The 27,626-nt window shown below is 40.9% G+C and overlaps 1 protein-coding gene across 12 annotated transcripts in view; it reads right to left on the reverse strand.

The window, feature by feature from the left end:
• Nucleotides 1-27,626, reverse strand: part of ARVCF (ARVCF delta catenin family member) — a 738,556-nt gene that overhangs the window by 55,718 nt on the left and 655,212 nt on the right. For 11 of the 12 annotated variants that reach the window (XM_075832471.1, XM_075832494.1, XM_075832495.1 and 8 more), the window contains 4 exons: nt 24,002-24,185; nt 13,637-13,754; nt 11,424-11,595; nt 8,063-8,080 (listed from right to left, as the gene is read on the reverse strand). In XM_075832471.1, coding sequence (XP_075688586.1) covers nt 8,063-8,080; nt 11,424-11,595; nt 13,637-13,754; nt 24,002-24,185 — 492 coding nt within the window. The remainder of the gene's footprint in view (nt 1-8,062; nt 8,081-11,423; nt 11,596-13,636; nt 13,755-24,001; nt 24,186-27,626) is intronic. The other variant, XM_075832498.1, reaches the window with a different exon arrangement.

Consider the following 27,626-nt stretch of genomic DNA (forward strand, 5'->3'; position numbering starts at 1 on the left):
GAATCCCCTACAGTACAGCAGAAATGTACCATGTCTTCGTCAGACACAAACATAAGAAAGAAATAGAAGGTATCAAATGTGATTGAACATTAAGTGACGTGGAACAAAATATTCAAGTAATCATCAGAAGGTTTATTTGGAATATTGTTTATTAAAAGTGTACCTGTTAGAAAAAAAACTAAACTAAACCAAAATCACTTCTTAGGCAGCTGTAGACTAAATATAATCCAGCCCAAAACTGGGTGTCTAACCTGTGACGTTTTCTTTTTAACATCCCTCTGTATGTGGGAGTGAGAGACACCCTGCAGTTGCATACCCCTCCTCCGTCTACAATTTACTGTATTACTCTAGATCAGAGGTCTCAAACACGTGGCCCCTGAGGCTGTAGTCATCTGCGGCCCGCAGGGCACCGAAACTCGCTCGGGAGAGAGCAGGCCGAAGGAGGAGCGTGCCGATGCTCCTTCATGACGTCATGAAGGAGGGCAGTCCCTTTCCTGAACTGCTAGATCGTTGGTGGTAGGTGAGCAATGGCCACAGCCCCCTGTAGATAGTGCAACCCCCCTGTAGATAGCGCCCCACACCCCCCACCCTGTTGACAGCGCTACACTCTCCCCCCTTACTATAGCTAGCTCCATTGGGGCTCCCTCTAGGAGTGGAAAACCCAGCTAGAGCGTTGCCGATGCTCGGGCCGGGGATTCGTCATTCGAGCATTCCGGAATGCACACGGAATGTTATATATAAAAAAAACTTCGGAGGAGCTTCCTTTAACTGTATATGTGCAATATCTACAGGGGGCACTGTGACAGTATCTAAAAGGGGGCTGCCCAATCTTGACATTCTTGTGTCTGGCAAACGCGACCAACTGAGCAGCCAGACTGCATTTAGCGACACTTAAAGGAACAGTGTCATCACAAATTTTTTTTTCATATGTTAAAGAGGTTAGTGCTTTATTAAAAACGTTTATATTTATTTGTGTGTTTGTGTTTTACTTTTACACTTTTTCTTCCCTATGGGGGCTGCCATTTTTTGTTCCATTTCTGTATGTGTCGATTAACGACACATACAGACAATAAATACGGCAGCCACAGTCCCATAGGGACTGCGAACAGCTCCCGTCCCATCCACTTCTGTGTACGCCGTCTGTGTGGGAACTGCGCATGCGCGGCTCCCACACAGTCCAATTTGAAATTGGCGCCGTCCGGCGCCATTTTCCTGTGGACCGGAAGTCGCGGCCGGACAGTAAGATTACTACTTCCGGTCGCGGCTTCCGGACTTGTGCACTTGGACCAGCGGCAGCAGACGGAGCGGACGGGCCGGAGGGAGCCGCGGCGGCAGGAGCAGGTAAGAGATTTCAATGTATGTTCGTGTTTGTGTACGTTTACTACTGTATGTAAACCTACTACACTGTGTGTTAGCTCAAAAAATGGCGACACACAGTGTAGGAGGATACACCGTTCAAACCCCTCGTTTATCCCGGCACTAGCCAGGATAAAGGAGGGGGGGATGCTGAGAGCTCACTAGAGCGAGGGCTTTTTACCCAATTTTGCAATGCTGCAATTTTGGGAATAGCTCCATCTAGTGACCAGCAATGGGAAATATTATAAATTAGAATCTAATTTATAATATTTCCTGACTCGTGAAAAAAATAAAAAAAATTTGAACAATGTTTAATCACCTACACACTAAATGTTTAATTAAAAAAAACAAAACATGTTTTTCTGGCAACACATTCCCTTTAAACTGGAAAACTGGATTTTTAAAATAAGCACGTGGAGTAAACTTGCAAATTTCCAGTAAGTTTAAATCTAGCGGTATTATTAAAGTAATGTAGTATTGTTATAGTAAATGTAGTATTGTTATTATAGTAATGCAGTAATGTTATAGTAAAGTAGTATTATGGTAATGCAGCATTATTATAGTAATGTAGTATTATAGTAATGTAGAATTGTTATAGTAATGTAGTATTATTGTAATGTAGTATTATTATAGTCATGTAGTATTGTTATAGGATGTAGTATTATGGTAATGCAGTATTGTTATAGTAATCTAGTATTATTATTGTAATGTAGTACTGTTATAGGATTTAGTATTATATAGTAATGTAGTACGGTTACAGTAATGTAGTATTATAGTAATGTAGTATTGTTATAGGATTTAGTATTATATAGTAATGTAGTACGGTTACAGTAATGTAGTATTATAGTAATGTAGTATTATTATAGTCATGTAGTATTGTTATAGGATGTAGTATTATGGTAATGCAGTATTGTTATAGTAATGTAGTATTATTATTGTAATGTAGTATTGTTATAGTCATGTAGTACTGTTATAGGATTTAGTATTATATAGTAATGTAGTACGGTTACAGTAATGTAGTATTATAGTAATGTAGTATTGTTATAGTAATGTAGTATTATATAGTAATGTAGTATTGTTATAGTAATGTAGTATTATATAGTAATGTAGCACGGTTACAGTAATGTAGTATTATAGTAATGTAGTATTATAGTAATGTAGAATTGTTATAGTAATGTAGTATTGTTATAGTCATGTAGTATTATTATTGTAATGTAGTATTGTTATAGTCATGTAGTACTGTTATAGTAGTTCAAATAACTAATTGATTAACAATAGTTTTGTATTGTATTAAATTTGAAAGTAATGTGGCCCGTCAACTTCAAATTTTTTCTATGTGCGGCCCATTTACCCGGCTGAGTTTGAGAGCCCTGCTCTAGATCAATATTTCGGGTGACTAAATGTTCAGAAATTTCCTGAGAGCCTTTAAGCCGGGAAATGGGAACAAAAGGCTGTTGGAAGAAATCACATTACCCTAATAAGTAGGGCTGGGCAATTAGGAGCTAAATCAAAAGCACGATTAGGCCTTATTTACACGAGCGTGGCGCATCTCGGCCGTGAAAAACATCAGTTTTTCACGTCAGAGGTGCATCCGTGCTCTGCGCTGCGGGACGCGATGTCTCGCATCCCCCATAGATGAGTCTATAGAGGGATGCGTGACGCGTGAAAAAATAGGACATGTCCTATTTTCTCACGAACCCTTCACACGGTCCATTGAAACAATGGCTGTGTGAACGGCCACATTGAATTACATAGGTCCGTGGGACGGCCGTTGAAACACACGGATGTTTAACACGCTCGTGTAAATAAGGCCTTAATTGAACATGTAACCTCGATTACGGTTATTGAGCGATCATTTGGGCCACACCCATTTTGCATGCCACGCCCCTATTTGAATGCTACGCCATTGAATTAATATTTATCCCGAGCCTGCTTTATACTACTGTATATAATATACCAGACACTGCCCCCACACAATATATTGCCCCCATAGTGCTGCCCATACAGTATAATGCCCCTACAGATGCCCACCAGTTTAATGCCCCTATAGTTGCCTTCCACACCGTGTAATGCCCCCATAGCTGCCCCCCATTAAAATGCCTCCCATAGATGCCATCACACAGTATAATTCCCCCATAACGATCCTCCACACCAGTATAATTCCCCCATACAGTGTAATGCCCCCATAACTGCCCTTCACACAGTATAAAGCCCCTATAGCTGCCCTCCCCAAAGTATAATGCCCCCATAGCTGCCTCTACATAGTATAATGCCCCCATAACTGCCCTCCACACAGTATAATGCCCCCACAGCTGTACCCCACACAGTATAAAGTCCCCCATAGCTGCCCACATGCTGTATAATGCCGCCACAGCTGCCCCCAATAGTGCCTGATAAAAATAATAATATACATGCTCACCTAACCCTGTTCCAATGATAAGTGGAGGAGATTCCTCTGGTCTGTGCAGACAGGCGAGATGACGTCACTGCCTCGTGTCCAGCGACACACAGTGAATGGTAGAGCAGGGACCTTACAATCCCCTGCATTGGATTCAACTGTATATGCGTCCTGAAGATGCAGATACAGTTTAAACCGGAAGAAAATAATTGATCTAACCAAAATTCGCAAAATGACCGATTAATTGCGCTGAATTTCGATTTTTCGATTAATTGCCCAGCCCTACTAATAAAAGGCATATTTGAAGTTTAACACATTTACTTGTACTGATTGATAATTGATTTATGCAAAGGGGATTATAATAATAGATATGCCTTAACCCCTTAATACCGAAGGTATTTTAAACCTTAATGACTGAGCAATTTTATATGTTTTTCCATCGTCGCATTCAAAGATCTATAACTTTTTTATTTTTGTGTTGACATGGCTCTATAAAGGACTTTTTTTTGCGGGACAAGTTGTATTTTATAATAGCACCATTTTGGGGTACATATAATTTATTGATTAAGCGGCAATACCAAATTTATATGGATTTTTTAATGTTTTCCTACTTTTACACAGTAAAAACAATTTTTTTTCAAAATTATTTGCTTTTGTGTCGCCATATTTTAAGAGCCATAACTTTTTTATTTTTTGACCGATGCAGCTGTATGAGGGCTTTTTTTTTTGCGGGACGACTTGTCGTTTTTATTGGTACAATTTTGGAGTAGATGCGACGGTTTGATCACTTTTGATCAAATTCTTTTGAAGGCAGCAATTCTGGTATTGTTTTTTGTTATATTTTTTATGGCGTTCACCGTGCGGGTTAAATAATGTAATCGTTTTATAGTTGGGTACATCATGGACGCGGAGATACCAAATATTAGTAACTTTTTTTCATAAAGTATTTTGTAAGGGGAAAAAGTGGTGGGTTTTTTTTTTTTTTTTACTTGGGACATTTATTTATTTATTTCAAACTTTATTTAACTCTTTTTTTACTTTATTTTTAGTCCCACTAGGGGACTTTACTGTGCAAACTTTTGATCGCTATTATAATACAATGCAATACTTCGGTATTGCAGCGTATTATTGCCGGTCAGTGTAAAACGGACATGCACCTGTTAGGTCATGCCTCTGGCATAGCCGAACAGGCAATCACTAAAGGCAGACCTGGGGGCCTTTGTTAGGCCCCCAGGCTGCCATAGAACCCATCGCACCCCATGATGAACGCGGGGATGCCAGTGGGATGAGAGAGGGAGCCCCCTCCCTCTAAAATCACTCAGATGCGGCGCTCTTGAGCGCCGCATCTGAGGGGTTAAATACGATCAGAGAACACTGCTAGTGGTCTCTGATCGTTGCCCTGAAGCCCGAGGCGGTTAGCAACAGCACGGGCTTCAGGAGATCCCCGGGGAAAGTTCTTCTGAAGAGCAGTCGTGAAAAGGCGGCGTTTCAGAAGAACTACCCTGAACGGCCGACGTAAAAACACTATACGCCGGTCGTTACGGGGTTAAGCAAGTGTGTCAAATTACTACCAGTGTCATTATTGACCGGCCAGTGATTGGCTGCAGCTGCACGTCACCGCTGCAGAAGCTTCTGGGACTGGAGCGGCGGGGCCCCAGATAGTTGTTTGTTTGTTTTTTACTAGCATTCCCTGTCCTAGGAAAGATTTTTTTTAAAAAGTCTCAGGGTAAGCCCTTTAACCATATTTCAATGCCAATGTGGCATAAGATGTGTTAAAAAAAAAAATAAAAAAAAAAAATATATATCAGCTGCATATAGCTAAAATAACAAATAGTCATATGCTTATCCCCTGCATTTTAAACACCAACGTTTCGGTGATCATCCTGCCTTTTTTTTTTTGTCCTAGGCTGCAGAAACAATGTGTCGTACTCACACACATCACCGCTGCAGTCAGTAGCTGATTCTTGTGGTCACGTGTCAAGTACAGCACATCATTGCTGCGGCCTAGTAAGCAAAGACCACAGAACGGTCTACGCATAAACCATTTTGATCCTTGGGGTATGTTCACACAGTGTTTTCAGGCGTATTGCGGGACGTTTACGCCTCGAAAAACGGAAGCTGAACGCCTACAAACATCTGCCCATTTAAATCTATGGGAAAAACAGCATGTAGTTCATATGGGGTGTCTTTTTACGCCGCGGTTTTAAAAAACGGAGCGTAAAATGACGCTTTGTAAAAAGAAGTAGCTTGTCACTTCTTGAGGCGTTTTTTGGAGCTGATTTTCCATTGAACGCTATGAAAAACGCCTCAAAAAACGCCTCAAAAGAAGCTCCAAATTAAAAGAAGCTTCATTTTCAGCTTCAAAAACGCCTGAAAAATCAGAGGCTGTTTTCTCTAAAATCAGCTCCTTTTTTTTTAGACGTGTTTTGGTTAAGCGTGTGAACATACCCTTAGGCTATGTTCACACAGTTTTTTGCAGGCGGAATTTCTGCCTTCAAAATTCCGTTTGGAATTCCGATTTTCCTCTCCCTGCACGCCGATTCTCATGGCGTTTTTCTCCATTTGCCGATAATCGCCTTGTGTAAACAGGAGAATTATCAGCAGATGAATGTCTACTGCTCGTCCCCATGCCGCTCTGTGTGACAGGAGCAAGCGAGCGCCGATCAACGATGTCTCGTTGATCGGCGCTCGCTGCACCGGCTGAGTGTCGGCCGGTGTAAAGGGGGCTTTTAGTCTGTGTTCTCATTTGCGCTGGAGGCTCCATTGAATTTGGTCAAAGATTAAAGACAAAATGGCACAGCATGCTGCGCTATTTTGTCTAGTAAAATGCCGAACATTATGTCAGAAACCCGACGGACCTTATTATTATCAATGGGTTCCATCAGGTGTCGTTGATGCAGTTATTTTCATAGTTCTGCTGCTATGACGCAGACGTAAACAGAGCCTTAGCTGACCACAATGGACTATGATGCAATGTTGAATGGATTATGAAAAGTAAATTGGAAAACTAATGATAACTGATCACATAGTATGTGATAGACTAAATATAAAAAAAACTTTTAGACTGAAATAGAGGAACTGAAAGCAAAAATCAACCTAGCAGACATTATAGAATATGTTTGCCAGTTTTAATTAGTTACAACAGTGGGGGGGGGGGGGGGGGGGGGGGGCGGTCAACATTGCAACACAAGTGTGAGCCTGATTTGGTATACCCAGTAAAATGTCATAGTGCTATAATCATGACAGCTGCCATAATTATATGGAATCTTGCATGGGTGTCTGAATTTTGGAGTAAAGGATGAGTCAACTTAGCAGCAAACGGATTCAGACCCTTGCACAGATAGGTATTTTACCAGTCTACCAGAGCTATTAGGCTGTTATAGGCACATATAACATAGAAGAGCAAAGGAGGAGAGGTTAAGTTTAAAGAGGACCTATCACCTCTCCTGACATGTCTATTTTAGTAAAGAATTGTATCCTCCATGAAATAATTCTGGAGCACCTTTTCTTAGGACTCTGCGTTGTGATGTTCCTCGGTTATTCTTCCTAGAAAAGTATGAATAAATTGACAACTGGGTGTTACAAGTCCCCTTGTTACATGGGCGTGTCCCTACAGTCTCACTCTGTCAGCACTGATTGGACATGGTCAATCTGTGTAAGGACACACCCTCAATCTGTGTAAGGACACACCCTCAATCAGTAACACTTAATTGCCAATTTGTTCTTACAGGTCTACAAAGAATAACAGAGGTACAGCACAACATAGAGCTCTAAGAAAAGCTTCCCCAGAATGGTTATTTCATGGGGAATGCAATGCTTTACTAAAACAGACACGTCAGGAGAGGGGACGGGTCCTCTTTCAAGTAGTTGTCTCTTAAGCACAACCCTGGTCTATATTCCCTTTTAGGGCATACAAACCTCAGAGAGCCCTTGCTCTGAACCCCCCCTCTATGAGCAAAGAACCGCTCCTTAAGCCACTGCAGGGGAAATGTATAGCCAGACGCGGGTTCCCCCAGCGAGAACAGCTAATCACTGGGGGTTAGAGAAGCTGCACCCGTCGCGCTCAGGTGATCGCTACATGGACTTCTTTTTACCAAGGAGTTGGCCATGTGAGACAACCCCTTTAATACATGATAGTTGGGTAATGTAAAAATACTGCAGTTCAGGATAATGTGGAGTCAAATGTTAGATCACCCACTTTGAAATCAAATAGAACTGAGTAACCCAGCTACATATATTATTTTGTGTTTTATAGACATCAGAGGAAGGTAAATAGGGAGGGAAAAGCAGAAGAAGCTATAGACTCACCTTGGTTAAACCACTCCTCTAATAAGCAGGAAAGCAAGAGAAGAAAGGTGAGTTACAGGGGGAAGAGAAAAGCAGGCAGAACTAGTAACAATAAGGCAGATCATGGTAGCTGTACTAGAGACTAAGGTACCTGTTGCCATACAGATGCTGCTAAAGTTAAGGCAGACAGACCGTTTTCTTGCTCTGCAATTCACGCTAGCGTTTGAAGCGCCAGTTCTCTTCAAGTTGGAAAACCTAAAGCCGGAACACATCCCAGGAGAAGTGACAAGGAAAATATTCTCGAATGGGACATTTGGAAAACCTATTCTATTTTCACTTCTCCTGGAATCTGTTTCTGTAGAAAGGGAGATAGACCCCACCACCAGAGTGAACAGAAAGTCCATAGCAATTGTAAGTGACCAATCAGAACCACATGCAATTTTGAGACAACAGTTCAAATGAGGAGAACATCTGGCAGCACTGCTATAAAATTAACATAAACTTGGCGTATATGCAACTGTCCATGTGCTAAAAAATGCATGTACATCAAGTCCGCGCAGTGTGTTTATCTTGTCCAATGTAAAACAGAGTGACAAGTTCCATATACACAGTGCCGTGCTGTGTCTGCAGTAGTTCTAAGGTGTCAGCGCATCTTTATTATAGCTACAGTACAAGAAGGTAAGTAGACCGATGTAAACTTCAGGGACGCCGTATGTGTGTGACACACTCACTACCAAATGTCCACATCTATTTAAAGAATTGATGTTTCGTTAGCAAATATACCTCAGGAATGATTTCAGGAGAGGTCGTGTTAGGTTATCATTTACATGGATATCACAAATATTAAATACCCCACATAACCCGACTGAGGCCTTCACGGAAGTTAGCATGTCCCTTAAACTTGTTTCTACCTATTGAATATGGATTTTGCATATACAGCTTGAAGATCTGCTGGACCTAAAGAATGCAATCTGTATTTTTTAGTTTTGTGTGGGTAATTCGTAAACATGGTAGTTTTAGAAAATAAAAATATTCATCAAATGGAGGGAAATCAATAATAATAATAATAAATGATAATTAGTTCTTAAAAGTGTTAAAACCTCAAATGTAATAATTAAGGCAAAATCCAGCAAGTGGCAAATCTTCTATTGCACCTAGACTTAGAGTCACTAGTTAAAAACTAAAAATTCAGCTTTTGTCAAGGCGCTTTAGTTTCATGTACGTGAATTGTAAAGTTACAAAGATCCCCTACTAGACATGCAGCTGAAGCCTGTGCTAGTCATAACAATGGAGCAGCGCTGTTCTAAGCTGCTTTGGAGTCAGCATAGGAAATGTACCCAAAAATACATTACATAATTTTACAATGACGACTACTGCTCACGAAGACTTTACAATGTAAAAAAGTATCGTTCCCATACATAGCTGTCTCGTTGATCCGTGCTAGTTTACACAGCCCACGTCGGGTCCCGTAAGACCAACTTAAAAAGGAGACTCTGTCACCACATTATAAGTGCCCTATCGCCTACATAAGGAGATCGGCGCTGTAACGTAGGTGACAGCAATGCTTTTTATTTAGAAAAACAATCTATTTTTACCACTTTGAGCGATTTTTAGTTTTATGCTAATTAGTTTCTTAATGCCCAAGTGGGCGAATTTTTACTTTAGACCAAGTGGGCGTTGTACAGAGGTGTGTATGACGCTGACCAATCAGCGTCATGCACTCCTCTCCATTCATTTACACTGCACTAACTATATAGTTATATCGTTATGTCAGCTACATACACACACTATAACATTACTGCAGTGGCCTGACAATGAATATACATTACCTCCAGCCTGGACGTCATGTGTATTCAGAATCCTGACACGTCAATCTTTTCTGTGAGATTTCCAGCAAGGCAACCATAATCTCGTTTTAAATAACAGTTTACATCGTAATCTCGCGAGATTAAGTTTGCCTTGCTGGAAATCTCACCGAAAATATTCAGACGTGTCAGGATTCTGAATAAACATCACGTCCTGGCTGGAGGTCATGTATATTCATTGTCAGGACACTGTAGTAATGTTATAGTGTGTGTATGTGGCTGCACATAGCGATATAGCTATATCGCTAGTGCAGTGTAAATGAATGGGGAGAAGTGTATGACGCTGATTGGTCAGCATCATACACTCCTCTGTACAACGCCCACTTGGTCTAAAGTAAAAATACGCCCACTTGGGCATTAAGAAACTGATTCGCATAAAGCTAAAAATCGCTCATAAAGTGGTAAAAATAGATTGTTTTTCTAAATAAAAAGCATTACTGTCACCTACATTATAGCGCCGATCTCCTTATGTAGGAGATAGGGCACTTATAATGTGGTGACAGAGCCTCTTTAAGGAACACATATAAAACGCCATGTGCTGGTAGATTTTTAAAATTTGACTGGAGTGTTGCTTTAAATGCTAGAATCCAATAATGTACTGATAACACAATGAATGTCCTAAGGTTCCTTTAGACAGCCAGATACTGGCCGTGAAAAGAAGCACCTATTGATGATACAGCATACCGATCGTCGCTAGTTTAGCTCCATTCACAAGGAGCAATGAATGGCTATGTTTGTCCCAAATCATTTACATCATGGCAGCACGTCTCCTGTTTACACAGTCAGATGTGCTGCCAACTAGCGATAATTTATTGGGTCGCGTAAAAGATGCGATCAGACGGTGAACGAGCGTTCAGATGATCATTGCCCTGTTTATACAGGGCAATTATTGGGAATGAACGTTCGTATGAACGCTCCTTTACCCAATCATTGGTACGTGTAAAAGGGCCTTTATGAAAAAACTTTTGAGTTCAGAATTCTCCTCCACTACTAGTAATAAAGGGACTAGGGAGGGATCAGCAGGTAGACATAGGAGTCATAGCTTGATTGCGACAAAGCATGGCAGGGAATGTAGCTGGAATCTTGTCACTATAAACACATACATAGCAGGTTTGAGCAAGCCAGACTTTGCCCAGGTATTGGAGATAACATGTTATGAGGCAGTGGCAGACAAAGAGAGTCAGTTAAACAGCACAGTTTACCTTACAAGTTAATAGACCATTGTCAACTTCAAAAACTTCTATGACTAACACCTCTGCTGCTGAAAACTGCATTATAACATAATGAGCATGTCTAAACAGCCCATAGAAAAACGCTCATTATTATTACGAAATTAAAATGTGCATTGGGAAGTGACACAACAGAGACAGGTCTGCACAGAACAGCTGATCATGAAAGCATATCTGACAAGGTGGCGGGCGATACAGATTAAACATGGCTAATAGTGGTTGAACTGGTTATATTGATTTTGCTAAGTAGCAGCATGGATGAAGCTCAAACTGTCACACTCTGGTCACCTTTAGCTTTCTTGCCTCCAAAGCAGCCAGCATCATCTTTCTTTTTCTTTTGCTGTCCACCGATCCCACTTTGAAGATTGCTGTCCGCGTCATGGAATCGGTCAGCTCCTGGCACCTCTCTGTGGACGTGGTATGAGAGGTTGCGCATGATGCACACGCAATTTTCAACAGACTAAGTAGAAAAAAAGAGAGAAATAAGAGTAACCATTTAACGACCCAGACATTTTTCGTTTTGAAGTTTTAGTTTTTCACTCCCCGCCTTCCAAGAGCCATAACGTTTATATTTTTACGTCAATAGAGCGGTGTGAGGGCTTATTATTTTGCGGCAGGAGCTGTAGCTTCTATTGGCACCATTTAAAGTACCATATAATGCTCTGGGAAACGGAAAAAAATAATTTGTGGGGTGGAATTGTAAAAGAACTAACTCCATTGTTTTTTGGGTTTTGTTTTTACAGCTTTCACCGTGCAGTAAAAAACAACAACGTAACTTTATTCTGCGTCTCAATCAGATTACGGTGATACCAAATTTATATAGGTTTTGTTTTTTTTTTACTACTTTTACAAAGAAAAAACAATTTAACAAAAAAACTTGTTCTGTTTCACCACATTCCGAGTGGCATAACTTTTTCGTTTTTCTGTCGATTCAGCGGTGTGAGGGCTTATTTTTTGCAGGACAAGCTGTAGTTTTTATTGGTAACGTTTTTTGGTACATACAATTTTTTTATCACTTTTTATTTAACCAAAAAACAATGATTCTGGTGTTTTGATTTTTTACGCCGTTCACCATGCGAGTTAAATAATGGTATATTATAATAGTTCGGACTGTTACAGATGTGGCAATACCAATTTTTTTTTGCTTGAGGAAAAATTGGATTTTCTTTGAACTTTTAATATTTTTTTTACACTTTTTATTACTCTCCTTAGGGGGCTTGAATCAGCGATTGTTAGATCGCTGGTACAATACACTGCAATACAAGTGTATTGCAGTATATTGTTATTTTTACAGGCATGGCTTAGTAGAGGCAGATAGAAGGCAGACCTGGGGGCCTTTATTAGGCCCCTGGGCTGCCATGACAGCCATAGGCAACCCCCGATCGCACTACGGGGGGGAGCCGTTGGCCTGTCGGAGGGGGCCGCCCCTCCTCCTAACAGTTTAAATGCCGCAGCCGCTATTGACCTTGGCATTTAACTAGTTAAACAGCCAGGAACAGCGCGATCCCTGTTCCTGACCGTTAGAGCAGCGTGTCAGCTGTAATACACAGCTGACAGCTGCGGTGTATGGAGCGGGCTCAGCACGTGAGCGCGCACCAATCACCACCCCCCTGGTCCATTACGTGTATTTTCCTCATGGGTCGTTAAAGGTTTAATAAAACCTGTATAATGAGATTGTATACGCATTAGTCTATACTTAGAAATGAACTTGTATCTGCTCTCTAAAGCAATCTGATTTACTCATTTTATTGTAACAAACCCTAAGAAAAGGAAAAAATTGTGTTGATATAAATTGTGCAGGCTACCCCCCTAAATGTGGAGGGAACAGCACGGACCGCATTGTCAAACAATGATTTAGCCCATCAAAATGCATCCATAACATAAATACAGGCTTCATATGACGCCACTTAATTTAATATGAGAGGGGGGGGAACGGACATCTCAGACTAGATGAGATTACAAGACCTCCTTAAAATGTCTCTAAAGAGGAACAAAGCATTACAAAAAACAGAATCATCCATATTTTGCACACCATGTTAAATTAATAGTAAAATATTGAAAAAAAACTTTTATTCCATAACAAATACCATTATTACAATCGCAACGTTTTATTCATCTACCTACAGCTCTTCATTCCCAACATTTAGTAAGAGAAATGTTACATTTTATAGGATACACTCCCTATAGTAGAACTTGTGGACCTTAGAAGTTACTGAGGACATTTTGAACTATGCAACCCTTAGTGGGAATGTGCAGCATACTTTAAGACAAATTTCCCAACAGCAGTGCGGACATCGAAAATAATTTACAGACATTCATACAAACTTTGTCATTTGTAATATTGCACCTACCAACATTCTTCTTCCAATGAGTTACAGTTTTTAGCCAAATGGGCATTGTATCCATAGCCACATGTGCTGCCAGTCACTCCGAATTGCAGACATACTTGGGACCTAAGAACGTAGCTTTCAGAAATATACACAACAATATCGGAGTCTCACCTTGTTGTCGGTGTCCTTTTTGCTAACTGCAGACTGGAGGGCATGTAGCAGGGCATCCACCAACCCATCGCACTCACGCAGCCTTCTGCGGGCTTCAGCCCCATCTGAACTGACATTCCTAAAAACATTTTTTTTAAAAAACAAAACAATTATGCTCATATTCTGCTTTAGTTAGTTACCAAACTTGCAAAATGTTGCCACTTCATCCAGATCAAAAACAGTAAAAGTAACAGAAATGAATAGAAAACCACACGAGAAATGATGGTAAATAATAAATCACCGCACAATAAGGAGATCCCCAACTGAAAAGCACGCATATATGATACAGTTTAACTGATAAGAGAAAACTAACGTATGCCAGACAACAAAGATATTCTTTTTAAGTAGCAGAAGAGCCTCTTCAAATGCCTTTAACGCAGAATCCCTTACGACTCATCCTATTGATACATGAAACACTAATCTAGTACTGTACATCTCTTCAGGATTACACCATATATTACTGGTAACGCCGGTGTCTAACTAGGTTACAGAAACACTGCATAATTCACATATGGAAAAAGTTCAATATATACAACATATTCCAAGCTGTCAACACGTAAGCAATAATGAACAAGTATAGGGACGTGGACATTCACGTCCGCCTCTCAATCCACTCGGCAGTTAGAGCACTCCGGTTTATTTTAAAGGCCACAGTTATTTTCTCTTACAAGGAAGTATATGGCGGTAAAGCCTTTGACCTTCAGCATGGTAAACACGGGCTACACTTAATCCTTAGATGGCACACATTCATTAACTCATGGCCACCTCGAGGGGGCTATAGGAGAAAACTCAAACCCATTTCTCTGAAATGCCAAGTTATTCAGATTGCAGCTCAGATAAGGTTTGAATGTAATTCATTGTGAAAGCTCTAATTCCCAGCCACTTTCTGTGAGAGACAAACTCTGCATTAATCACCATTAATAGGGGAGGTAGAGCATGGACTCATTCCCACACAGAGCTTTCCTCTATTCTGGAGACCGAGCACAGGGGGAAAAAAATAGATATGGCAGAACAGCCGTTCTAACCAAGGGATACATCAGACGGCAGCACCGTCCGGTCAGGAAGAGAACTTGCTGCATCAATCTCTCAAAAGGTTGCATTTAAATCGATGTTAGTCTGTTGGATTCACATACTATATATATATATATATATATATATATATATATATATATATATATATAGTTGTGTGTGCGTTACATTCCTTCCACTCTGAAAAATGGCTTCTACGGTTGAACAGATAATACTTGCTCTATTACCTCAGCATCATTCCTGGAATTTAGCAATATATGTATGTGATGTACATCTAGTCAGTGTATGCCACCATCTCTCCTTTATACAATACAGTTTGGGCAAAAAATAACTAAGGTAATGGCAAAGCCCACACTGCACAATCCTCTTAATGCCCCTGTTGAGCTATAATGATATGCAGACAGTGGCATGGTCTTGTATTACATAAATTCCCAGAATCCCAGAACTAGGAGTACTTGTGAGATGAAGGAGGAAAGGGAGAACATTTTGGGCTCATGGCACTTATAGTTTGGCGGCAACCAATAATGCACACCTTACATTTCCCAAACCACATCATATACCTGACTTTACTACATTACCACGTGAAACCAATACATAGGGATCAGATAGTATTCTAATGAAAACTGCACCTCATTCTCCCTTCTAGCTAGAGAAAAATCATTGATCGGTGTATGTGTATCGGATTTAGATTAGTAGTGAAAAAAATATTGAAAGGAGAGGTCGTCATATCCAGAAAACTGATCAAAATAGCACTTTGAGTATTTCCTTTAAGAAACAGAAATGACCCGATTACAAGTAATCAGGTCACATTGGCGCAGATCCGGTGCTGGTATTTACATTCATTATCAGACGTCGCTTCTCTGCAGTAAGTAGTGACAGATATTTGCTAGTAAGCGACATTCCCCCTTCTCACAAATCGTCTGCAACTTGATAAATATGGCTATAGATGGAAATCTTCTGTAGTTTTTTATTCCAATAAAATATTACTTACATGCCAAAGGTAAAAGGGGAAGCTGGTTAGTAAGCGAAGAAACGTCACACAGATCCAAAAATACTGCTAAACCTACAGTGCAGTAAGGGAACCTAACAAAAGAGAACTGCCTGTGGACATCACACTAAAAAGGTACCTATACAAACCCGTCGATTTTGGTGGGACCGGCCGACTAATACGTAGAGTCCCAAGCCTCCCCTGAAAGAAGGATTGGGCATGCTGGATTTCAGCATGCCGCATCCTTTGTTCTGCGGAGATAAGCCGATGCCAGAGGGGTCTTGTAGCAGTTTATATCGGTCTATTCCTTGATCGTGCATGTGCATGGGGAAGTCAGGATGAATAGCTGTCGAAACTAAACCTTCGGCTGGCAGCAATTGCAAGAGTATGGGCAGCGTCAACTTTTGCCTGCCTGCTGAGTCTACCAATAGGCTTTCATGATGAAATGACTAATCCTGTAAAACTAGTGTCATAATATCCAATATGTCCTCTAAACTAGACACAGACATGAAAAGTAACAGCATTGCCTGTGGGAATATTTATTCTTTGAATATTGGTTGTCAAGATGTGTGCTGTCCATTGTTTGATCTACTCTGTGGAAGGGGCAGAACTAGTCTGCACAGAATTTCCCACTGCAGCAGATTTACAGGAGACCAGACCATTGGGTAAAAAGCATTCATGGTCAACCCTCCCTATGGGTAAATAGTAAAAATTCAGGGTTTAATAATTTCTGTACAACAGTACCTCTGGCCAGCTAATCTATTTGCAGCATCTCACCTTCACAAGAAGAAAGTAGACCACCGAGAAGTGGGTCATGGTGCACCTCAACACTATACAAACACTTGGGAACTTAGGGCATGTTCACATTAGCATTCGGTTTCCGTTGATGGATTCCCTCAGACATTTCAGTTGGAGGAACCCATCAACGGAAAGGCAAATGGAAACCATAACTTCCATTTGCTTTCAATGGTAATGCTCCCATTGCTAATGGTTTCTGTTCCGTAAGGTTTCTGTTTTTTTGGCGGAAACCACAGCATAGTCGACGGCGCTACTGATTCCATAAAAAAACGGAAACCATTACCAACTGAAGCATTACCATTGAAATCAATTCGTAATGCAAACGGAAGTTATGGTTTCCGTTTGCCTTTCCGTTGATTGGTTCCTCCAATGGAAAGATCTGACGGAACCCATCAACGGAAACTGAACGCTGATGTGTACAGGCCCTAGGGAACTGAAAATGGAGGAGGTTTGGCGACATTTAGTTATGGACCATCGACTACCTAAATAATATGTATGCTATAGAAGAGATTATCCAGTGTAACCAGGCTGCATCTACCAAACAATGACATTCTAGTGTCTCACAGCCAAGTGTCTCTGTGAGAAATGATGTTGGAAAGAAAACAAAGCTTGCCAAAGAGTATTATTAACCCCTTCCCTCTTTAGCCACTTTTGACCTTCCTGACAGAGCCTCATTTTTCAAATCTGACATGTGTCACTTTATGTGGTAATAACTCCGGAATGCTTTCACCTATCCAAGCGATTCTGAGATTGTTTTCTCGTGACACATTGGACTTTATGTTACTGGCAAAATTTGCTCGATATGTTCAGTATTTAATTGTGAAAAACACCAAAATTTAGCAAAAAATTGCAAAAATTAGCATTTTTCTCAATTTAAATGTATCTGCTTGTAAGACAGGCAGTTATAATACACAAAATTGTTGCTAATTAACATCCCCCATATGTCTACTTTAGATTGGCATCGTTTTTTGAACATCCTTTTATTTTTCTATGACCTCACAAGGCTTAGAACTTTAGCAGCAATTTCTCACATTTTCAAGAAAATTTCAAAAGGCTATTTTTACAGGGGCCAGTTCAGTTGTGAAGTGGTTTTGAGGGCCTTATATATTAGAAACCCCAAAAAAGTCACCCCATTTTAAAAACTTCACCCCTCAAAGTATTCAAAACAGCATTTAGAAAATGTCTTAACCCTTTAAACATTTCACAGGAATTAAAGCAAAGTAGAGGTGAAATTTACAAATTTCATATTTTTCTGCAGAAATACATTTTTAATACAATTTTTTTTATAACACAGAAGGTTTTACCAGAGAAATGCAACTCAATATTTGTTGCCCAGTTTTTGCAGTTTTAGGAAATATCCCACATGTGGCCGTAGCGTGCTACTGGACTGAAGCACCGGCCTCAGAAGCAAAGGTGCACCTAGTGGATTTTGGGGCCTTATTTTTGTTAGAATATATTTTAGGCACCATGTCAGGTTTGAAGGGCTCTTGCGGTGCCAAAACAGTCAAAATCCCCCAAAAGTGACCCCATCTGGGAAACTAGACACCTCAAGGAAATTATCTAGGGGTGTAGTGAGCATTTTCACCGCACAGGTTTTTTACAGAAATTATTGGAAGTAGGCCGTGAAAATTAAAATCAACATTTCTTCAAAGAAAATGTAGGTTTAGCGATTTTTTTTCTCATTTCCACAAGGACTAAAGGAGAAAAAGCACCGCAAAATTTGTAAAGCAATTTCTCCCGAGTAAAACAATACCTCACATGTGGTAATAAACGGTTGTTTGGAGACACGGCGTGGCTGAGAAGGGAAAGAGCGCCATTTGGCTTTTGGAGTTCACATTTAGCAGGAATGGTTTGCGGAGGCCATGTCACATTTACAAAGCCCCTGAGGGGACAAAACAGTGAAAACCCCAAACAAGTGACCCCATTTTGGAAACTATACCCCTTGAGGAAATTATCTAGGGGTATAGTGAGCATTTTGACCCCACAGGTTTTTTGCAGAAATTTTTGCAAGTAGGCTGTGAAAATGAAAATCTACATTTTTTCAAATAAAATGTAGGTTTAGCTAATTTTTTTTCATTTCCACAAGGACTAAAGGAGAAAAATCACCATAAAATTTGTAAAGAAATTTCTCCCGAGTAAAACAGTACCCCACATGTGGTAATAAACGGCTGTTTGGACACACGGCGAGGCTGAGAAGGGAAAGAGCGCCATTTGGCTTTTGGAACTCAAATTTAGCAGGAATGGTTTGCGGAGGCCATGTTACATTTACAAAGCCCCTGAGGGGACAAAACAGTGGAAACCCCCCACAAGTGACCCCATTTTGGAAACAACACCCATTGAGGAAATTATCTAGGGGTATAGTGAGCGATTTGACACCACAGTTTTTTTGCAGAAATTATTGGAAGTAGGCCCTGAAAATAATAATCTACATTTTTTCAAAGAAAATGTAGGTTTAGCTAATTTTTTCTCATTTCCAGAAGGACTAAAGGAGAAAAAGCACCACAAAATTTGTAAAGCAATTTCTCCCGAGTAAAACAATACCCCACATGTGGTAATAAACGGCTGTTTGGAGACACGGCAGGGCTTAGAAGGGAAAGAGCACTATTTGACTTTTTGAGATCACATTTAGCAGGAATGATTTGCGGAGGCCAGGTCACATTTGCAAAGCCCCTGAGGGGACAAAACAATGAAAACGCCCAAAAAGGGACTCCATTTAGGAAACTACACCTCTTGAAGAATGCATCTAGGGGTGTAGTGAGCATTTTGACCCCACAGATGTTTCATAGAATTTATTAGAATTAGGCAGTGAAAATAAAAACAGTCCTTTTTCTTCAATAAGACGTAGCTTTAGCGCAAATTTTTTCATTTTCTCAACAAATAAAGGAAAAAAAGAACCCAACATTTGTAAAGCTATTTCTCCCGAGTACGGCAATACCCCATATGTGGTCATAAACTGCTGTTTGGGCAAACGGCAGGGCTCAGAAGGGAAGGACCGCCATTTGGAGTGCAGATGTTGCTGGATTGGTTTCTGGGCACCTGTGGGCCCAAAACAGTGGAAACCCCCCAGAAGTGACCCCATTTTGTAAACTACACCCCTCAATGCATTTACCAAGGGGTGTAGTAAGCATTTTAACCCTGCAGGTGTTTTGTAGAAATTAGTGTGCGCTCAATGTTGCAGAGTGAAAATGGGATTTTTTTCCATAGATATGCCAATATGTGGTGCCCGGCTTGTGCCACCATAACAAGACAGCTCTCTAATTATTATGCGGTGTTTCCCGGTTTTAGAAACACCCTACATGTGGCCCTAATCTTTTGTCTGGACATATGACAGGGCTCAGAAGTGAAGAGTACCATGCGGAGTGGAGGCCTAATTTGGCGATTTACAAAGTATTGGTTCACAACTGCAGAGGCTCAGATGTGAAATAATAAAAAGAAACCCCTGATAAGTGACCCCATTATGGAACTGCACCCCTCAAGGCATTTATTAAGGGGTGTAGTGAGCATTTTCACCCCACAGGTCTTTTCCATAAATGAATGCGCTGCGGATGGTGCAAATTAAAAATTTATATTTTTCCCTAGATATGCCATTCAGTGGCAAATATGTCATGCCCAGCTTATGACGCTGGAGACACACACCACAAAAATTGTTAAAAGGGTTCTCACGGGTATGACGGTGCCATATATGTTGAAGGAAACTGCTGTTTGGGCACGCTGTAGGGTTCAGGGCCGAGGGAGCACCATTTGGCTTTTGGAGAGCGGATTTTGCTTGGTACTATATTTGTTTGAGTATTGCTGGTGTTTTATAATGTGGGGGTACATGTAAGCGGGGCGGAGTATATAAGGGGCATAGTCAGGTGGTATAAAAAAATAAAAATAATCCATAGATGTGTGTTACGCTGTGAAGCAATCCTTTCTGCACAGGCCGGTGTCGCACTGATAAATGGTGTCATTTCTTATCCCCCTTTTGGTCCACACTCCGCGCCTTTGTAGTTTGGGGAATTTTGCTGGGAAAGTATTATCCTGGTATAATACGGGCACCGTCGCTTCCATCGGATATGATTGGGCCCTCCCTTCCTGGTTCCCTAATTTCAGGTCCTTGATAAATCGCCTCTTGAAACAGAAGAAATGTTCTCCTCGGGCACAACTGCATATTTTTTTATTTCCTGACTTATTGGAGCCATAACTAATTTTATTGTTCATAGACGTAGCGGTATGAGGGCTGGTTTGTTGCGGGACGAGCTGTAGTTATTATTGGTACCATTTTGGGGTACATGTGACTTTTTGATCACCTTTTATCCTATTTTTTGGGATGCCAGGTAAACCAAAAAACGCAATTCTGGCACAGCTTTTTTTGGTTTTTTTTTATACAGAGTTCACCACGCATTATAAACTACATGTTACCTTTATTCTGCGGGTCAGTACGATTCCGGCGATACCTCATTTATAGAACTTTTTTATGTTTTACAACTTTTTGCACAATAAAATTACTTTTGTAAAAAGAATGTATTTTTTCTGTCGCCAAGTTGTGAGAACCATAACGTTTTAATTTTTTTGTCGACGGAGTTGTATGAGGGCTTGTTTTTTGCGGGACGAGCTATAGTTTTTATAGGTACCATTTTTGGATACATGCGACTTTTTGATCACTTTTTATTGTAATATTTGTAGGGCAAAGTGACTAAAAAACAGAAACTCTGGTAACGTTTTTTACGGGTTTTTTTTACGCTGTTCACCGCGTGCAATAAATAATATAATATTTTGATACCTCCGGTCGTTACGGTCGTGGCGATACCAAATACATATGGTTTATTATTATTTTTCAATAATAAAGGACTTGATAAGAGTAAAAGGGGGATTGTGTGTTATTTGATTACTTGAAACTTTTATTGTTTTCAAACTTTTATTTTTTGCACTTTTTTTTACACTTTTTTATACTTTTTTTACACTTTTTCTCAAGTCCCACTAGGGGACTTGAAGGTCCAACGGTCAGATTTTTTTTTTTCTAATACATTGCACTACCTATGTAGTGCAATGTATTAGATCTGTCAGTCATTCACTGACAGCAAGCCGATTAGGCTTCGCCTCCCGGCGGGGCCTAAATCGGCTTCCGTAATGGCAGAGCAGGAGACCATTGTGTCTCCTGTTGCCATAACAGCAGTCGCCAGTCCCGATTGCCTGTCAGGGCTGGCGATCTGCTTGTAACCGCTACGATGCAGCAATCGCTTTCGATTGCTGCATCGAAGGGGTTAATGGCAGGGATCGGAGCTAGCTCCGGTTCCTGCCGTTACAGGTGGATGTCAGCTGTACAGTACAGCTGACTTCCACCGCTGATGACGCCGGATCAGCTCCTGACCCGGCGCCATCTTGCCGGCAGCTACGGAAGCCGATCAGGCTCCGCCGCCGGGCGGATCTTGACCGGCTTCGGTGCTAGGCAGACCGGGAGGCCAGTATTAGGCCTCCGGTTGCCATTGCAGCCACCGGAACCCCGGCAATTTCATTACTGGGGTTCCGATGAGCTGCAAACACCTTAAGTGCAGCGATCGCGTTTGAGCGCTGCACTTAAGGGGTTAATGGCGGGGATCGAAGCTAATTTCGGTCCCCGCCGTTACAGTCGGATGTCAGCTGTAAGATACAGCTGAGATCCGGTGATGATGGGACCGGCTCAGCTTCTGAGCCGGTGCCAAACGTTTGACGTACATGTACGGCAAGATGCGGGAAGTCAGTACTTTCCATGACGTACATGTACGTCAAATGTCGGGAAGGGGTTAAACTATTACACCCCCAACATAACAACACAACACCTCTGGGGCATTTAGATAAAGCCAGGCATTCTCAGACAATGCTCCGAAGTATTCAAATTCTCAGCAGATAAGACCGCAATAATCATCATTGTAGAAAGAAATCATGAGGATCAAAGGCAGTTTACAACTGAAAGAGGTTAAATGAAAGGATTAACATGAAGGGCTCTCCAATCTGCTTCACAGTATCATGGCTATTATGGACAGGTTTCAGTCTATGCCAATTTCAACTAGTTTCACAACAGTGGAAAAAAAAAGGTCAGTTTTTCATGGCCATTTTGCATGAGTGTGTCTCTTCCAGTCCGTCTTTAATGGCCTTTTGACATCCATTTTTCATGGACATTAAACTCCGCCAAAAAAAAAACTGCATAATATGATGCCACACAGCCCCCCTGTAGAGGATGCCACACAGCCCCCCTGTAGAGGATGCCACACAGCCCCCCTGTAGAGGATGCCACACAGTCTCCCTGTAGAGGATGCCACACAGTCTCCCTGTAGAGGATGCCACACAGTCTCCCTGTAGAGGATGCCACACAGCCCCCCTGTAGAGGATGCCACACAGCCCCCCTGTAGAGGATGCCACACCCACCTCTCCAGAGAAAGCACCACATCCTCTCTGTAGTTAATTTCTGGGACTGTCTCTGTAAATTCTGGACAGTCCCGGAAAATTCTCAAAGAGTTGACAACTATGTACAATGCCCCCCCCCCCCCCCCCCGTACTAGCGCCACACTAATCTTGTACTGAGCGCAACAATTAATAAACTTCCGGCTGAATGCCCTACACACTAACCGATGCAGCGCCGTCTTCTTCAGTTGTGGTCCCTAGTCTTCACGAATTCTGTGAAGGCGGCGCAGGGACGTCATCGCGTCACCTACGCAGAACCGTGAAGACTAGAGACCACACCTGAAGAAGACGGCGCTGCATCGGTGAGTGTGTAGGGCATTCAGCGTCATCGCGCCGCCGATAGCCAGCAAGGGAACCAATAGTTCCCTTGTCTCTTAAATCCCCTAGTCCCAGATCCGTTTTTAATGGTTGTTACATGCATTGGCGGCCGTTAAAAACTGATCCATAGACTTCTATGGGGTCCGTCTGGGCGTGAAATAGAACATGTCCTATTTTTTGACCCCCAATATTCACTGGCCATTAAAAAACTGGCAGTGTGAATACGTCCATAGATCATTGTTCTGAACATGGCCGTTTTTAACGGTCATGGGAATGTAGCCTTACACTGTATGAATGTCAAAGTCTTAAAAGAACGTTAAAAAAAAACCCACAGAAAATACACAAAAAATATAACCCAGAAGTTCCTCACTAAAGTGAATTCCCCACCATATAGATTTGTCACTTATCCACAAGATCGGTAATAAAATGTAGGTTCGCTGGGGCCCCAACGATTACTAAAACAGGGGTCCCAAGTCCCACACTGCTCCTCAAACCCACCACTTAATGCACGAATTTGAATGCAGCAGCGTTTCAGACATGAATTCTGCCGCTCCATTAAAACTCCATGGGACCGACAGAAACCATGCTAACTGAAGAAAGTCTAAAGTCTTATACAAAATAGCATTAATTAAATGGCTTCATAACATCACCCTTTGTTTTGTTTTTCATTTTCACTCATGCATAAGCAAAATTATAATTTTGCAGTCATATTTAAAGAATTTTATATATGCACAAAAAATAGGATTCCAAAATGAAAAAAAAAAAAACAATACCTTAAGCAGCCAGAAGTGTTCTTAAACACGGTTGTCCATTCTGCATCTCGGGGCTTGGAGTCCTCATTTGGTTCATTCTCCCATCCAGAATGAGGTATGATAACCTCATTAGTAAGAGTTTGGAGACCATGGTTGATGATCACCATTTTTAAGGGCTCATATGAGGACAGGTTCCACAGGGTACCTTTAGAAAAAAATAACAGAATTGCTCCTGAGTCGCATAGTCAAACAATCTCGTTTGTACATTTTTATGATACGATTATAGCCAAGATTAAATAGAACGTATAATTTGTCATTCAAGGTGAATAATGCATTCCTACATTTGTGTTATCTTGCTTGTTGCCACAGGATCAAATCTAATGTATGCCACCAGCAGCAGGTTGCAATTAAGAGTAATATAAAGAAATATATATATATATATATATACACACATATATATATATATATATACACACTACCGTTCAAAAGTTTAGGGTCACTTAGAAATGTCCTTATTTTTGAAAGAAAAGCACAGTTTTTTTCAATGAAGATAACATTAAATTAATCAGAAATACACTCTATACATTGTTAATGTGCTAAATGACTATTCTAGCTGCAAACTTCTGGTTTTTAATGCAATATCTACTTAGGTGTATAGAGGCCCATTTCCAGCAACCATCACTCCAGTGTTCTAATGGTACATTGTGTTTGCTAACTGTGTTAGAAGGCTAATGGATGATTAGAAAACACTTGAAAACCCTTGTGCAATTATGTTAGCACCGCTGTAAACAGTTTTGCTAATTAGAGGAGCTATAAAACTGACCTTCCTTTGAGCTAGTTGAGAATCTGGAGCATTACATTTGTGGGTTCGATTAAACTCTCAAAATGGCTAGAAAAAGAGAGCTTTCATGTGAAACTCGACAGTCTATTCTTGTTCTTAGAAATGATGGCTATTCCATGCGAGAAATTGCCAAGAAACGGAAGATTTCCTACAACGGTGTGTACTACTCCCTTCAGAGGACAGCACAAACAGGCTCTAACCAGAGTGGAAAAAGAAGTGGGAGGCCCCACTGCACAACTGAGCAACAAGACAAGTACATTAGAGTCTCTAGTTTGAGAAATAGACGCCTCACAGGTCCTCAACTGGCAGCTTCATTAAATAGTACCCGCAAAATGCCAGTGACAACGTCTACAGTGAAGAGGCGACTCCGGGATGCTGCCCTTCAGGGCAGAGTGGCAAAGAAAAAGCCATATCTGAGACTGGCTAATAAAAGGAAAAGATTAATATGGGCAAAAACACAGAGACATTGGACAGAGGAAGATTGGAAAAAAGTGTTATAGACAGACGAATCGAAGTTTGAGGTGTTTGGATCACACAGAAGAACATTTGTGAGACGCAGAACAACTGAAAAGATGCTGGAAGAGTGCCTGACGCCATCTGTCAAGCATGGTGGAGGTAATGTGATGGTCTGGGGTTGCTTTGGTGCTGGTAAAGTGGGAGATTTGTACAAGGTAAAAGGGATTTTGAATAAGGAAGGCTATCACTCCATTTTGCAACGCCATCCCATACCCTGTGGACAGCGCTTGATTGGAGCCAATTTCATCCTACAACAGGACAATGACCCAAAGCACACCTCCAGATTATGCAAGAACTATTTAGGGAAGAAGCAGGCAGCTGGTATTCTATCTGTAATGGAGTGGCCAGCGCAGTCACCAGATCTCAACCCCATAGAGCTGTTGTGGGAGCAGCTTGACCGTATGGTACGCAAGAAGTGCCCATCAAGCCAATCCAACTTGTGGGAGGGGCTTCTGGAAGCATGGGGTGAAATTTCTCCCGATTACCTCAGCAAATTAACAGCTAGAATGCCAAAGGTCTGCAATGCTGTAATTGCTGCAAATGGAGCATTCTTTGACGAAAGCAAAGTTTGAAGGAGAAAATTATTATTTCAAATAAAAATCATTATTTCTAACCTTGTAAATGTCTTGACTATATTTTCTATTCATTTTGCAACTCATTTGATAAATATAAGTGTGAGTTTTCATGGAAAACACAAAATTGTCTGGGTGACCCCAAACTTTTGAACGGTAGTGTGTATATATATATATATATATATATATATATATATATATATCTATAGACACACACACACACACACACACATATATATATATATATATCTATAGACACACACCCTTTGCTTGAAGGGGCAATAAACTAGTCTAATTAAAAGAAGCCATCTTATCGGTTATTAAACATACAACCGTGTTCTTCTATATACTAAACGGTAATTGTAAAAAGGACATCTGCTGCCATCACGTGACACGGATAATCGATGCTGCTCATTTGACTATTTATCATAATTTGACGTCATAAATGCGGACGTGAATTATTAAGATTTACAAACCCCTTTATTATAGAGGATAGAAGTGTTCACTGGTTTAGAAGTCAACCCTGTGAGGATTGTACAGAATTAGGTGAATCAATACAATCATTAAAGTACATAGACTAAAAATCTGTCTCAATCTGTTATCATCAAGCAGTCTACATACTGCGATCACCTAGTCTGTCCCCAACACAGGCCTTTATTATGTACCTGATCACCAATATGTTCTGCAGCTACATAATATTTGTATATTTGGAATTTACCTCTGCACACATCTGATGATCAGTGATGGGAGTCATCACCTCAGTAAGTCTATAACCTGGGCCTAAGCTCCAGGGGCAATGTTTCACCATTTTCCATCGCATTACTAAAATTGCTAGAATTTGGAACGTATAAATTCCTATAGGGCTAGCTTCATTAGTGATTGAGAATTATGTGACTGTGCTTGCAATCGCCAAGAGTAGATTACGGTCTCAAATGGATCGCTTGATCGTTGATCACAGCAATTTCTTCTCCTTATTGTGCGATCAAGTTCCAAAAAGGTGTCTAAAAAAATAATCACCCTAAACTAACAATATACACATCTGACGTGATCATTGAAAAAAATCACAACACATGAGCCTTCGAACCCATAATCTTGACTTTGTACAGAGGTATATTTTGCCACAGGAAGTAAAAAAATAAATAAATCAATTGGTTAGGTCTGGTTGTTTGAGGATGCTCAGAGCTTTTTGTTGGCCATTACAGCACGTCAGTTCATTGGTCATATTTTCTAGTTCACGCACAGAAATTCATTTACCCAACTATTGACATGATCAATGGAGGTCTTTATTCCTGTGATGACATGGAAACCGGTATGAAAGGGCTGTAAACGATGAAAGATAGTATGTGCCTAGCTTATCGTTTTGCATGTTTGTTTAATTCGCCTTTTAACTCGACCTAAAAGTTTATAATATACCCAAATTAGTACAAGTGTCGTGTTTTACGTTTTGTACTCCCTTCAGAACAAGGTTTGTCTGTTTCCAGCAACGACTGTCCACAACTAAGGAGGGACTGGGTGCTCCACAATAACAACATACTGAGGAATGCAACAATGTTAAAAAGAGGAAAAGGCAGAGCATTGTTTGTTTTCTTAAGTGTCTGGGAGGGAGGCTTGCCATTTTTCACCCAGACTCCGGAGCCCTCCCTAAGAAATTACAGACTGGTGTTTTCACTTTAGCATACAGAGGCAAGCCAGGGTTGTCAAATGCTTGCCAGATATC

This window comes from Rhinoderma darwinii, chromosome 1 (assembly GCF_050947455.1).
Source record: "Rhinoderma darwinii isolate aRhiDar2 chromosome 1, aRhiDar2.hap1, whole genome shotgun sequence".
Classification (NCBI taxonomy): Eukaryota; Metazoa; Chordata; class Amphibia; order Anura; family Rhinodermatidae; genus Rhinoderma; species Rhinoderma darwinii.